This window comes from Notechis scutatus, chromosome 3 (assembly GCF_049901735.1).
Source record: "Notechis scutatus isolate UNSWTSFEM ecotype Mainland chromosome 3, rNotScu1.2, whole genome shotgun sequence".
Lineage (NCBI taxonomy): Eukaryota > Metazoa > Chordata > Lepidosauria > Squamata > Elapidae > Notechis > Notechis scutatus.
In genome coordinates this window covers 54,892,650-54,907,123 of record NC_142011.1, presented here as the reverse complement: position 1 = coordinate 54,907,123, position 14,474 = coordinate 54,892,650, and the positions used below count along the sequence as shown (strand labels likewise).

Here is a 14,474-nt window from a genome sequence, read left to right as displayed (position 1 = left end):
TTAAGTAAACCTGGCTGACTTTGCTTATCAAAAGGTTGCAAAAGGGGCACAGCAATGGTCATAAGTATGAACCAGTTGCCAAGCATCTAAATTTTGATCAAATCATCATGAGGATGCTACAAAGGTCGTAACTGTGAAAAATGGTCATAATCACTTATAACTTTGAACGGTCACTGAATGAATTGTTGTAAGTTGAGGACTACTTGTAATCGGTCTTTTGAAGCTTAACATTAATAAGGGAACATGAATTCCAAAGATTGAGGTCAAATTAAGAACATTTTCATCTTTTTTAACCAAGTTCACATCACTGACATTGGATAATTTATTTGCCTGATGGGAGCAAGTGGGCATATTTAAAGCTGTAATTAAACAAGTCAGTAAGAAGTAGCCTAGGTATATTTAATGAGAAAAGTTCTTTTGAGATATGCTGTGGCTGAGGGAGATCCTTTCCACCCCTCGCCTAGCCCGTCCCCGTCCCCATGCATCTCCAAATGCGCCAGCAGCTCCAAACGCTGCAGGGGCATCGGGCAGAGGCGCTGACTCTGCGGGGCTCAGCTCAGAGGACGTGGTGCAGGCCGTCGCCTTGCCTCCCTGTCCACGGATGGGTGGGCGCTATCACTGCCTCGGCCCGGCTCTTTTGCTTGGCAGGCGGGCGCACACCCATGACTCACTTTCCCGGCTCTGCCCACCCTGCACGGCTCTGGCGCGGCCCTGGAGGGATGAGCGGAGGTCCCGGCGGGGAGGCGCTCGCTTCCTTGGCAAGAGCTCTGCCGCCGGGCAGGAGGGCCCGCTTGTCAGCTGCGCTGGTCGCCCCAGGCGAAGCTCTTCACGCTCTGCCCAGCGCCAGGCAGGGATGGCGGCTGGGTGCTTCTCCCGGGATGGGCTGATCCTGCGCTGCAGCCCTGGGAGATTCGCCTCCCTATGTGGGGTTGGGCTGCCCTCTCCGGTAGGGGAGGCTTTGTCATACCAGTAATAGGGTGTCATTTTTAAAAGAATTCGCTTTGCCTTCGAAGGCGAAGGGAAGGCGGCAACAGGAGTGCCTGAAGCCGAGTGTCTCCGCCGGGCTCTGGTTGCAGGGAGGAGCCTTGGCTGGCCGCGCGTGGCTGAGACAAACATCGCGGCATTGCTCTAATCGTCATGGCAGCACGGGAGAAGGGAAAGCAACGGTGGCGGAACGTCTCCCGATACGAAGTGCCCCACCAATGCCGAGGTCAACATCCAAGCCGTCGCCGCCCACCCACCCGAGGATGCAAGGGGGGGAATTAAGTCACCCCCCAAAAGATGGCCTAGCCGTTTTTTGGGGGGTCAAAAAAAAATAAGGCCCGGCCTTATTTTGTGAGAAACACGGTATTAGTTTATTTTGTGTCATAAAGGAGATTGTTTGGAAGAGTCTCAGCACGAGAGGACTTTGGGTATTTTAGCAGCGTGTGAAACTGAACTCTCTGGGCTTTAGATTGTTATCTTGTGGAGCTGCACCTCAATCTTGATTTGAACAGGAAAAGGTTATTAGGAAGGTCCATGAGGATGCAAGTCACCCCTATTAGCAGCTCCATAAAATAAATCTTAATCTTTTCCTGAAATCTCACAGGTGCATCCTCTTTCTTACACTCTTTAGCTTGTCAAAGACTAAACGTTCTAGAACAACACATCTGCCTCTCTTGTTTTCTGAGGCAGGCCTTGGGAAGCAGGACAGCAGACAAACATGTTAATATGAGCAGGAAAGATTTTAACTGAAGCAAAACCTTGGTAGCCAGGGCCAGCCCTCCTGATCAGGAAATCAATACAACTGTCTTAAGCAGCAGATACTGAGGAGCAACAGTAACAGCCCCAGATATAATTCCTAAAAACTTTTGAGGTTCTCTTCAGTTGTAAAGGAGATAAGTGATTATCAAACATCCTATCAACTAGGATCCTATCAATGCAAATTCCATGCACAAATGTACCCCCGTTTTGTATCAGTAGAAAAAAAATTCACTGTATGTATGGATGAAAAGAAATGTCTTAGGGAGGAATTAGCCCAATGAAAATTGCATATGTTAATTGGTTATAAAATGTGGATTAACTCTTGGAAAATAAGGAATGAAAAATACCGAAAGGGAAATAGACAGGATGTACCCCTGAGAAGAACAAGGCTGATAAGTGAGTGAAACACTAACTCAGAAGATTGGTAATTATATTTTGTTCAGTTCAAAGGACTATAGGTGTTTTTCATGCCATCTGTCTTTAACTATGACAATAGTCCCCTTCTTTTCCAAGTAGCATTTCCCAACAAGGCCAGATAAAGTTGTTTCAACTATGCTGTTGAACAACATATTTGATAGTTCCTGGAGTTACTTGTTAACAGAATAACAGAGTTGGAAGAGACCTTGCCGGTCTTCTAGATGTAGTCCAACCTCCTGCTAACAAATGGCTAGCCAATCTCTTCTTTAAAACTCCAGTGACGGAACACCCACAATTTCTGAAGAAAGCCATTCCACTGGTTAATTGTTCTCGCTGTCAGGAAATATCTCCTTAGTTCTAGGTTGCTTCTCTCCCTGATTAGTTTCCATCCATTGCTTCTTGTCCTACCCTCAGGTGCTTTGGAGAATAGATTGACCCCTCTTCTTTGTGGCAGCCCCTCAAATATTGGAACACTGTTATCATGTCACCCCGAGTCCTTCTTTTCACTAGGTCGGATATATTCATGTCCTGTAGTCATTGTTCATAGATTTTAGCTTCCACCCCCCACCCCCCCCAATCATATTTGTTGCTAATTGTTGCTTTGCTGTTAATTGTCTTAAAACTCTCCCTCAGAGCATTGAAATATCTTGGAGGAGATTTGCTCCTCTTTTGTTAGAAAATACATGGACTTTTGCACTTTTTTATGCCAAAGTCACAAAACCGCAATTAGAAAGGAATGAAATCAACAAGCTTTGTTGGAGCTTTGATCAACATCCTGGGAACAAAGAGACATCTTGTGGTTATTTAAGTCTCAGATGGTAGCACATTTTCCAGGCTGTGCAGTCTGAGCCTATACAACTTTATTTTAGGCAACAACCTAACATTGCTACTTATGTGAGGCACTCAGAACAAATCATCCTTCTGTTCGAGATAGTAGTCCATATTATCTGTGTGGCCAGGTGTCATCGTTTGTGTAGAGTGTTGCCATCCACCCCCTGGTAGGGTCTTTTCCCAGCCTCTCAGATGCCACTTATGAAGGAAGCTGAATGAGTAGTATCTTCCTTCTGATGTGGGAGGGCAAAATGGTTTCCTACCAACATAGAGGTCCATCGGTAAGACAAATGTATCCAAACGCCCTCCATTGTTCCTTGCAGGGATGGGCTTCAAAAATTTTAGCAAGGAGTTCCCTGCCCAGTTGCTGGGTGGGCATGGCCTAGTCAGCCTCCTGCACCACAGGGAATGGAGCATTTTTGTCCTTCCCGGGCTCCAGAGGCTTTCCTCGAACATCCAGAGGGCAAAAACGGCCTCCCTGGGCTCTGGAGGCTCCCTGGAAGCCAGAAATGACCCTGTTTCCAGCCTTCCCGAACTTCTGGGAGGCCCGTTTTTCACCCTCCCCAAGCCTCCACTTACGCCCTGCACTTACCTGCATCCAAAATGGGTTCTTCATCAAGAACCTGTGAATATTGTCTCTAAGCCTTCAGAAACAAGGGACCAAAAAAAAAACTCTTTCTTTCTTTCTTTTCTCAAAATTCTTTCCCTCTCTTCCTCTTCTCTCTTCTTTCTTTTTTTTTTTTTCTTTTGCTTATTTGTGTATGTATTGTGACTGGTTTTAATTGTAAAAATTAATAAACTATATTTATTAAAAAAAAAAAAAAAGAACCTGTGAATATTGTCTCTAAGCCTTCAGAAACAAGGGACCAAAAAAAAAAAAAAAAAGAGCCCAGAAGACAATGGAAGGTAAAGAAGAAACTCTTTTAATTGCAGGCTGCTATGGGTTGTTACAGTATTTCTCCCATACAACAGAATTCTCCTGCTGACATAGGGTGCTTGGGATAGTAGTTACACTGGCTATGGTGTATAAGTCACTATAAATTGTGCTTCTCACTCACCCGCATCTAGTTTCATCAGCCATATATTTTCTTGTTTATTTTCTATGCAGGCAATTCTGAAAATCCAGCAGCCTCCTTCCTCAAGTTCAGCCTCCTCATTTCATATACAGCCTCCTCAGCATGGATTAAAGATACAAGTTTGGCAGCCACCTGACCCAGTGCTGCAAGATAAGGATAAATCTACACTATCTTCATCCTGACTCTTTTTTTCCATGAGATTGACTAATGTAGCATTTAATTGTTCTCATCTTTCTGGATTACTGTAAAATCAATATATATTTGTTCTGTCCCAAAGATGCTTTGAATGACATCTGTAGATTTAGACAAGATTTCTTCTGACAGCAATTTCAATAATATTGCAGTAATGAAGATGACATATGTGAGAATTCCTTTTTTAAAAAAAGACCCCCCCCCTCCTTAATTCTCTATTACTAATGTTTTCTATGACGTAATCTATATACTCTTATGACACAAGGCTATGGACTATAGTAGGCTGATGGAAATTCCTTGATGGGAGGCAAGAAATCATACCGTAGAAAGCTAAATAAGTATTACATTTGTAGCTGCCTATAGGGCCCATAGGACTTTTAAAAGCCTAACATTCAATACTATAAAAAGAATACCTAGTAAAATTGAACAGGTTAAAAATATTCTTCTTAAAGCCACCTGAGGTGTATGGGAAGATTATGCATTAAGCATGTAGGTTCACTATTTGACTCCCTGCTGCATTATTGAGTATTTCTTCTTGCTAGATGTTTTGTAAAAACTGCAGAAGGTTTCAGTAATCTGAAAGCGGTGCTTAATTTCAAGATTACAGTCAATGAGGCTGACTGGAATATTAGAACATTGAAGCAAAGCACAAATGATCAGCTGGTAAAAAACAAACAAACCCACTCATAATAGAATTACTGCAGAACTGATAAGCACCAGCCTCAGTACTGATGTTGAAATTTCCGACTGATAACATTTGTGTCTGAAAATACTAACCATGTTAAACTAACGCAGCTTTTAGAGTGTGATGTCTTACAAATTCTAGTAGCTACAGTCACATCTCATCTAAATGATACTATCAGAAGGAAGGCTGAGCTAATTTCAATGTTGCTGACTATGTTTTTGTTTTATAGAATAATCTGATGCACATTTAGGATTACCATATGTGAGCAACAAAATTTAGACAGTTTATAGATGGCAAGAAAACGTTTCTATGCTGCCATCCCATGGCCAAATATGGTAGCTAAGCTTGCCTATCTTTCTATAGAATCAGACATAATATTGCCACCCCCTCCTTACTGTATTTCTATCATCATTCGCCTCATAATAATCTAACCACATACCATCACTCTGGGATTCATCTTATCTTCATTCATTGTTTGCTTTGTAAGTCTTTTTTAGAACTTAGAGTGAGGTACATCTTGGGAGCATTGACTCATTGACTCAAAGGTTCAACTCATGATGGCAGAAAGTTGGGCTCAGTTTATGATGTCATAGCTGAGCCAGGAATAGTTATAGGGTCCATTTTAAGCATGAGTATGGTTCAGGCAACTCATGTTTCCAGATAGCAATAGCACTTAGACTTATATGTGTTTTACAGCACTTTCTCAGTAGTTTACAATATCCATATGTTGCCCGTCAGGTATTTTTGATAAGAGAACTACATCATTCCAATGCTGGAAAGGCTGATCAAAGTGGAACCCTCCCAAATATAGAGGCCACGATTTGTTTCCAAGACAATAGTTACATGGCTGCTCCAAGAAATTGAATAAGATTATTATTTTTTTTGGACCAAGATATAGGCAATGTACTGTATAACATATTGTTTCAGACAAGACTTTTAAATTGTAAAGACCGTGCTTCATTCCTGGAATCTTATGGAGAACCTATATGAAGTTGCCTGCCATTTCAATCTTCTCATAGTCTCCTACTTCTTCTGGAAGCACATCAAATCAGTAGGAGCATGGGCATTAAAAACATTTTTTTAGATTGCTGGGCTCATTCTTTAGAAAGAAACTTTTATCAGACATGTTCTGGATAGGTTACATGTTGTATTTCTCTTCTAGGTACTTGTATTTACAAAAGCTGTAGTTTGTGCTATAATTTTTTTTTTGCCTATCCCAAGTGAGTGATAAATGGAAGAAAATAGTCTGCCTTTCCTACGTGGAGCCCTCTATTTGGGTTAAATCTCCATAATTTCCAGCTCTGAGGTTGGTTGGTTTAATGTTGATTGAGATTACATCAATTTAACTCTGATAAATCCAGAAGGCACCACGCTGGAAAGGGTCAGTCCATCAAGTGAGCAGGAATATAACATATTCATTAACTTCTATTGTCTATTTGTTTTACAAATATTGGGCTTATATGATTCTATAGCTGTTAAGCAACAGGCCCTCCATTATTCTACATTGACAGAAGATCATGTCCCCTCCCGCCATTATCCTCTTCTACGTTTTAGTTTAGCAGCATACAGTACATGACCATATTTTGGCCTCATTCTATTGGCAATATAGCTGAACACAGGCCACAAATTATTGCAGTGCTTCAGTAATATTCCTGTCAGAATAAGCCAGACATTTACCTTGGTCCAAGTCCACAGACATAGAATATCCATACAAAAGCAACAGAATGGCCTTGAAACAGATTGTATTATAGGAAGAAAACTAACTCTAATAGAACAAAGATAAGCACAACAGCAGATATGAGTCTTAACACAGAGAGACTCGGTGGATCAATTGCTTAAGGCATCTAACACTTAATCCCATCACACCCCAGTTGCTGCTTAGCAAAATGCCACAATGAAATACTGATACATATTTTCACAGAAATAATGACAGGAGTGCCCTTTTGTGCTCCACCCCCTCCCTCCCACCCAATGGGCAGCTCAGCAGGATGTGGTCACTAATCAGACACTAAAAAATTATAAATATATCAAATGTACAATAAAATATATCTGTACAGCACTGAGAATGAAAATAGTTCACTGATCACTTTGGAATATGTTTCTCATTTAACAGAATTTACACCAACATTTACAGAATAAATATACAATAGAAATAGAATTTATAGATTATTGTCTTCTCTCTTTATATATATATTTTATGTACAAACAACCAATATACGTTTCTTCATCTTCCCACTGCCACTGATCATACACCACCAAAAAGAAGGAAGGAAATGCTATGGATCCATTGTGGAAACACTTTCCCTAGGCTAGCTTCTCCTTGAGAAGCCAATAAAGGGGCATTACATGAAATTAGCTCTGGTCAGCCCAATGGCACTTCAAACATGTCCCAAGGTGCACAAAGCAAATCAAGAAATCTGGAAATATCTGAAAAGTTGCCTCCATGGAAAAAAAAAAGTCTTCGGGAGAGAGCAATATGGACAGGAAGGGAAAACACTGTATTCAGCAATTAGTTTCTTCAATTGTTGCCTTCACATTTTGCATGATTTCTAGACAACAGGGACTGGGCAATATTTTTTTTTTCCTCTTGGAGTCCACAGGGGGGAAAAACAATCAAAAGATAAATAAAAAAAGAAATGGAACTTTCTAGCAGATATATTTTTTTATCCCTACTTGATTCATTCTTTATTTTCATGACTCATAAAAAAATCAAGTGGTATCTTCTTCACCTTAAAACATGTTTACAATCTCTCTATAAAAAAGAAAACAGCCATTTAATTGCTCATATCACAAGCTCACATGATTTCTTCTTGTCAAGGATATACAGAGAAGTCAGAAGAAGAATCAAAGAACAGGAAACAAAAATCTGCTAAAATCAATAATTGAAACACTATTCTGAAAAGAACCTTTGTCCTAGAACTGTCAGTGTCTGTCGTGTAATGAGGAAAAAGAAAGAAGGCTTAATGAAACCTACAAGCCCACCCTTGATTGTCTTTCACATCTTAACCAACTAATATTCTTAATTTCTAAAACAGCAGTCATCACAAAAGATGTTTCTAGGAGAAAGTTCATTCTGAACCCTCTTTAACTGCAGTATTGCTTCCAATTAATTGATTCCAGCATTAACAATTACTCTATTTTAATCACCCTGAAGTCAGCTGTGATTTTTTTTTGTAGCCTGAAAATAAACTGCACAAGACTTATTTCTACTGTCTATAGAACTGTGCGTGCTTTGAAAAAGATTGGATGCAAGTGCTCTAAATCAGAATAGTACTATTATTTCTTACAGCAGTCCAGCTTTTTCAGCTCTCTGTACAAACCTGGAAAAAGATGCAGTTCTTTAAACTTTATATAGGAGCCTTAAAAAGTTAGAGCTGTTTTAATAAATAGCATAGAAGCCTTTTCTACTTTCTGGGCACTTTTTTCAAATCTTTTTCAAAACATGCACAACTTTATATTACATAGTCATGTGTAAAAAATAGTTAGGACTGAAGTAACAAAAAAGACTCATATACAATTGTCATAATCACCTATTCAGGGTATATGATAGTCAAAAGCAATCTGCCATAATTCTTATCCTCCTGATCAGTAACTGCTTTGAATCAACTTGTCTTCTTTCAAATTTTCATGTTTTAGAATACAGAACTATACAGGGAAATTTTAACATAATAATATCTGGTTGAGTGTTTAACTCCAGTGGGTGCAGTGAAAAGTGTTCCTATAGTTTTAAAATGATTGCAAGTGTTTCTGCATACTATTTGATTCATATTCTTAGCCTGTTGTAATATATCTGCATAAATGACTGGAGAAAAGAGTGAAGGGAAGTTGGAGTACATCGGCCAACCTTGTACTGGAAATGGAAAAACAGTGCCATACACTGGTACCCATTTGCTTCTTTGAGCAAGTGGCTTACCTAAAGAAATGATCAAGAGATTACAGCAACTTCAAATGTTTGAAGGGTTGTCATATAGATGATGCACTAATGTGCTTTTTCTCTTCTATATATAGGATCTAAATGAACAAGTTGATTTTGAAAAAGGAAAAGGAAGATTAACAATTAGAAAAGGCCCATTGACAGAGTAAGTTGTTTGCTTGGGACTAATGCATGACCTCCAAGAAGAGAGACTTCACAGCAGATTACTGCTAGTGCTGAGGTACTAGATTTCCTATAACAAAAACAAATGGATCTTCAGATATTTGTGAATTCCAGTTCCCATCAGCCCTAGCCAGAATGACTGATACTGAGTATTGATCATACTTGATGCTCACATTATCTCAAAGGCATGCTCTCTTATTTATGAATTCTATTCTAATTCTATAATCCTGTCATCTGTAGCAGCTGGACCAGATTTCCAATAGCAGTCATTTAGTTTAATTGATTCTAGTGGAATTATATTGACTAATATCCAAAAGATTTATTCCTGACTAGGAAACATGTAGAACTATCACAGAAAACGGCTTCTTTTCTTTTTCTTTTTGCAAAATTGCTGCTTTTACAGGACTCAGATAAAATAACTAGTAATGTGATACTTTATGAGTGGACTAAAAAAGGCCAGAAATGGACTGAAATATAAACTTAGCTACCCCATTGTCTATTCAGATTGTAATATATCACAGGCTTACTTAAATAATGTAGCATGTGGAAAAGGAGAAATTGAAGTATAATTATGCATAATCCTCCAGGTTACCTGAGTACTCTGAAGTCAAATCTGAACCCCAAGAACAAAAAAAGAATCCATTGTCTGCTGAAATGAATAAAAACATTGTGACCTTAAATGCAACGGCACAGGCAAACCAAATCATCATGAAGCATTCTAGAAAGGCTCTTACTGTAAACATGCTAAGCCTCTGGAAAGTAGGGCATTCTTTATCATTTTCTTGACATCTTGACATTTCCCCACTGACACTTCATTGCCTCTATGGGAATAAACTAGTTGTTTTTCACTATTGCATAATGAATACATCCTGGATAATTGGGGTTCCTGACATTAATTTAAAGCATTGTGATATACTGTTCAGTGTTGGGCCACATTGTGCTCCGGAAGCCCAACGAATAGAACAAGGTAGAGTTAGGACAGCAGAACTTGGCTTCTGTTTAATTGCTGATTTATGCCGAACACAAATTCAAACCTTTCTCTATCCCACCACTTAGAAGAGACTTTGTAAAGTTAAGATATGTTGTATATTCAAAGCAGGATAAAAGTCAGCCTTAATTGATGGTGGCAGACAGCAATACTCTGAAAATATCATGAGTACTATCCACTGACTAATCACCTTTTTAATTTCTCACAATGCTCCAGACACAACTTTAAAGGTATTATTGGTGATTAATATTCCAGCAGATTGAGGTTCTCAATAATGTTCTAAGCATAAGATATTTCTTTTCGTTGTTTTTGTTTACTCCTAGAGAATTGTGCATAACATTAGTCTCAGACACGAACGATCATCTGGCCATAGAGAGGCAATCCCAGTAATCACATTTAAAGTGGCCTCTATAAATCTTTTGTACCATTGCAGGTGTCTAGTCAAAATCTATCCATCCAACTCTCTGCACATAAACTCTTAAAGCATCTTCTGCAAATGATTTATGCTGTAACATATTCCTCCCAATATGTGTTATTTTCTAGTTTAAAAAAATCAGACGGTGGTATTTCAGTCCACAAGTTTCAAGTGGGAATTTTTAAATATCAAAACTAGAGAAGGACGAAATGAAAAGGGAGGGGAAAAGTTGTTTAAAATGTTCATTAATTATATGGTTTACCTGAACAACTTTGTACAGACTTATAACGGTTGAACTCCCGCATATAAATTGTACAGTTTTGGAGGAGGAGGAGGAGAATGTTTTTAAAATGATTTTAAAAATTGGCACTGCTTGTTTGAATCACTAACTGAATGTGACTAAGTGGAAGGCAAGAATTCTGCCACTAGACTTTAGTAAGCTTATCAATTCTATCAATATCTGATACTGTGATTGATAAATATGTAATTATCTTCCTCACTGCAGTTAAAAGAAAACAGAGGTAACAGTCTGAAGAAAACGTTTAAATTTCTTAGGTATAAAATATAAAACATGGTTTAGAAAGTTTGATAATCCCACCACACTAATCCTGGCTGGGGGACATAATTCACATGTGCTATGTTGAAGGAAATGTGCTGTCAATGTTTTTAATGTGCTTGTCATTCCTTCCCAAATGACAATATAGGAAGATCGTTCCATGTATTTAGTGTGTGCCCACATAACAGGAGTAGAGAACCTAAAGCCCTTCAGATGTTGTTGCGCTGCAGTTCCCTTATCATTAGCCTTCCTTATCATTAGCCTTCCTTGCTGATGCCAATGAAATCTAACAACAGCCTGGAGAGCTACTGATTCTCTCCATCTCTATTGTAAAAAAGAACTGCTACTGGAGTAGTTCTTGCTATGTTCTATATTTCATAAAACATTTAATGTCAGCATTTAATTAGAGTTCTATAAATAATGTCACAAATGACATCATGAATCCAAGAAAACTACACCGATAGAGCTAAGTTTTGGTTCTGACTGACACACATGGCACAAACCTGAATTGATGATAGAGGAACACTGTGAGTCTCAGCAGCATGCATACCACGGCCAGCTTCACTGGAACAAAATACCCTTCAATTTTTGATCCATCTTCAGCAATAACATCACCAATCTCACCTAATGCAACAGCAAGCATTCTAATGTGCTGTCTTCATAAAACGTATCTTAATGAAGAGTTGTAAGAATTCTTCACTAAGACTGTGCAACTTGGATATGGTCCTGGTAGAATACATGTTGGGCTTTTTAAATCTTGTGCTATGAATCGTGGTAGTTATTCAGCAAATGGGAAAAGGCCTCTTATCCTAACTAAAAGTAAGAGATGGAGAAAAAGATGGAGAGAGTTAGGGAACCAGCTGCTCCTTGTTTTTGTTTCGGCTGTTTCCTTATTCCATCTCTCTCCCCCAATCTTAGATTTCTTGAAACGGGTTATCTGGGTTTTTCAATACCAATTAGCTAAAATTTCTCTTTTGCCCATAAGATTTATTGCAATGTCCTACGACTACTATTATTCACTGAGGAAAATTCTGGTATTTCATTTGGAGAGCACCAGAAGGAAAGCAACTTTCCTTCTCAACCTTTTACCCTTGATATCATCTACCTCTGGTTGCTATGCAGGATGGGAAGGTTTTTTTTTAAAAGAACAGATGCCCTCCTTTAGGACTATCTTCTCTTTCACCCAGGAAGTAGGGGAAGGGTACTGGATGATGGTCACAGTTCAGATTCAGGAGTGGTATCCATGAGGTACCCACTGCTGTAGCGTCCATTGGCAACATTGCTCATTTCCATTGGGGACGTGCTCCCAGGGCCCAGGTAAGAGCGATGTGCAGGCATTGGAGAAGGGGTTTCACTAGGAACTTTGCTCAAGATGAAACGGGTCTCATCATTGTCTTCTAAGTTGGATATGTCCTTCATCATACGCCCCTTTTTGTATGTGACCGACAGAGCATTAGAACCATCTGACAGCAAATGGAATTGGCGGAGGACAAAGATCACAGGCAGAGGAAGGGTGGCCAAGATGATCAGAGAGACAAGTATGCCCATTGCCCATTTGGGGTAGTAGAGAAATTTCTCCGCCGCCTGGAAGGAAAAGGGAAAAGTAATTTGGCATACATTATTGGTATTATGCATACATTAATTTAAGTGAATTAGCTTAGCAATTCTTTAGAACTCAAGCATAAAACAATTCCTCATCCATCACCTTTTAGAGAAGGAATACACTTTGAAAGGAGATGTTTACAGGAATTAAACTGCTACCAGTAAACAATTTTCCTTTCTCTTAATTTCATATAGGTAAGTTCTTTCTTTTCTGTGTCAACAATTGTCTGCTTCCTGTCCACTATTCATTTTAGGTAGCTTACACCTCCAAGAATATAAAAATACAATTCTAGTAGTCTAGAATTGGCTATGACTGGCAGAGTAAAAGCCGCAGGGATTCCTTTACTTTACATTTATTCTCTCATTGATATATGTACAATCCTTCCCTAGTGAGGATTTATTCATTTATTTTATTACTAGTGAGGATTTATTCATTTATTTTATTACTATAGCCACCCAACTCAACCAAGTCACTTTTGTTTGAAAAGTGGGGGGAAATGGCTGTTTTCACCACTTTCATCATTGAGGAATTCACTGCAAAAGGAACAAATGCTTAAACCATTTTTCAGTCAGTCTTCGTAGTGCCCTGCCAAAATATAATTTATTTTAAAACGTATGAAACTGTGATATATAAAAATGGTGCCATCTTAAAAGGATTAATTGAAGCAGGAAGAAAATATATCAGTTCTTTGGACCTGTAATGTACAATCAGCATACTGTTGTCAGAACAAGAGTGTAAGGCATCCAGAAAGTATCCATGATATCAGTCACTCCGAGACATATTCTGTCCAATTGATTTATTTAGGAACAGATCTGGTACCTCTAAGACAATTTCCCAAAGTGAAAGTATTTTCGGCCAGTTACACAGAATCCACCTTCTCTCCTCCCACTTCTACACTTCATAAATCACGAGAACCAATTAACTGCAACTGGAATTTCTTAGTACGACATACAGAATAACCTTGAACTTTTCAACTCCTCCACCCCCCTTCCATTATGTGGCAGCTGAATTTCAAAGCTGACAAAGAGTTCCTTTGGCTTAATGTATATGGGCCCTGATCTAGTATTTAAATAATTTCATCTGCACTGAGGATTCAGTGGCTTTATTACATGTTGTCATGCAGTTTATGCTCAATTGAGCAGCCTATGCAAATAAAATGGATCAGTTTCATGCTGATGCACAGTTTATAGATTTGAAAATGTTGAGGTATAATTTATGCAGACTCACCTCTTCTCTTATCCAGGCACTATAACCTGGTGGATTGACTGCTAGCTGAATTATACTGGCCATCATCAGGCCAGCCATACAGATGGGTGAAATGTACTTCCATGTATAAAAATAATAGCAGGAAGGCCGGAAACCCAGCATATCTGTTAATTCCTGCATGAATCTAAAAATAAAGAAGGAAGAAAGTGAACAGGTGAAGCACATATGCCAGATTTCTGCCTTTTTATTTCATACTGGATGGAGAAATTCAATCAAGAAACTTTGCTGGCACTAAAAATCTAAAGAAGAATCAAGAAATCTGAGGATTTTGCAATCAAGTAAGCTCATTATATAAAATGGTTTTAGAAGTAAAAGAAGGAAAAAAATATAAGAACACCAGTTCCACTGATTCCTTTTGAAAGAACTCTTACTTCTTGGTGCCGTAAATCCAAGCCACCGTAATGTTCTCCAGGATTACCACAAGAGTGAGTGGCAGCGTTGCAGAATAATCATCAAACATGGTGACGAAATAGTTGCCTGAGCGTTGCACAAAGATCAGACCCACGAAGAAAGCAAAAATGCAACAGCCAACTGTAAGGATCAGATGACAATTGTTAACACACATAACTTTCTGGAAGGGATGTTATGTTTGTCTGGTTAACATAT

At 39.0% G+C, this 14,474-nt stretch overlaps 1 protein-coding gene across 1 annotated transcript in view; it reads right to left on the bottom strand.

Moving 5' to 3' along the window:
- Positions 1-3,894: 3,894 nt before the first annotated feature.
- Positions 3,895-14,474, bottom strand: part of SLC6A17 (solute carrier family 6 member 17) — a 33,987-nt gene continuing 23,407 nt past the window's right edge. The window contains exons 10-12 of the mRNA XM_026677925.2: positions 14,240-14,399; positions 13,830-13,992; positions 3,895-12,583 (exon numbers count right to left, since the gene is read on the bottom strand). Coding sequence (XP_026533710.1) covers positions 12,215-12,583; positions 13,830-13,992; positions 14,240-14,399 — 692 coding nt within the window. The 3' untranslated portion in view covers positions 3,895-12,214. The remainder of the gene's footprint in view (positions 12,584-13,829; positions 13,993-14,239; positions 14,400-14,474) is intronic.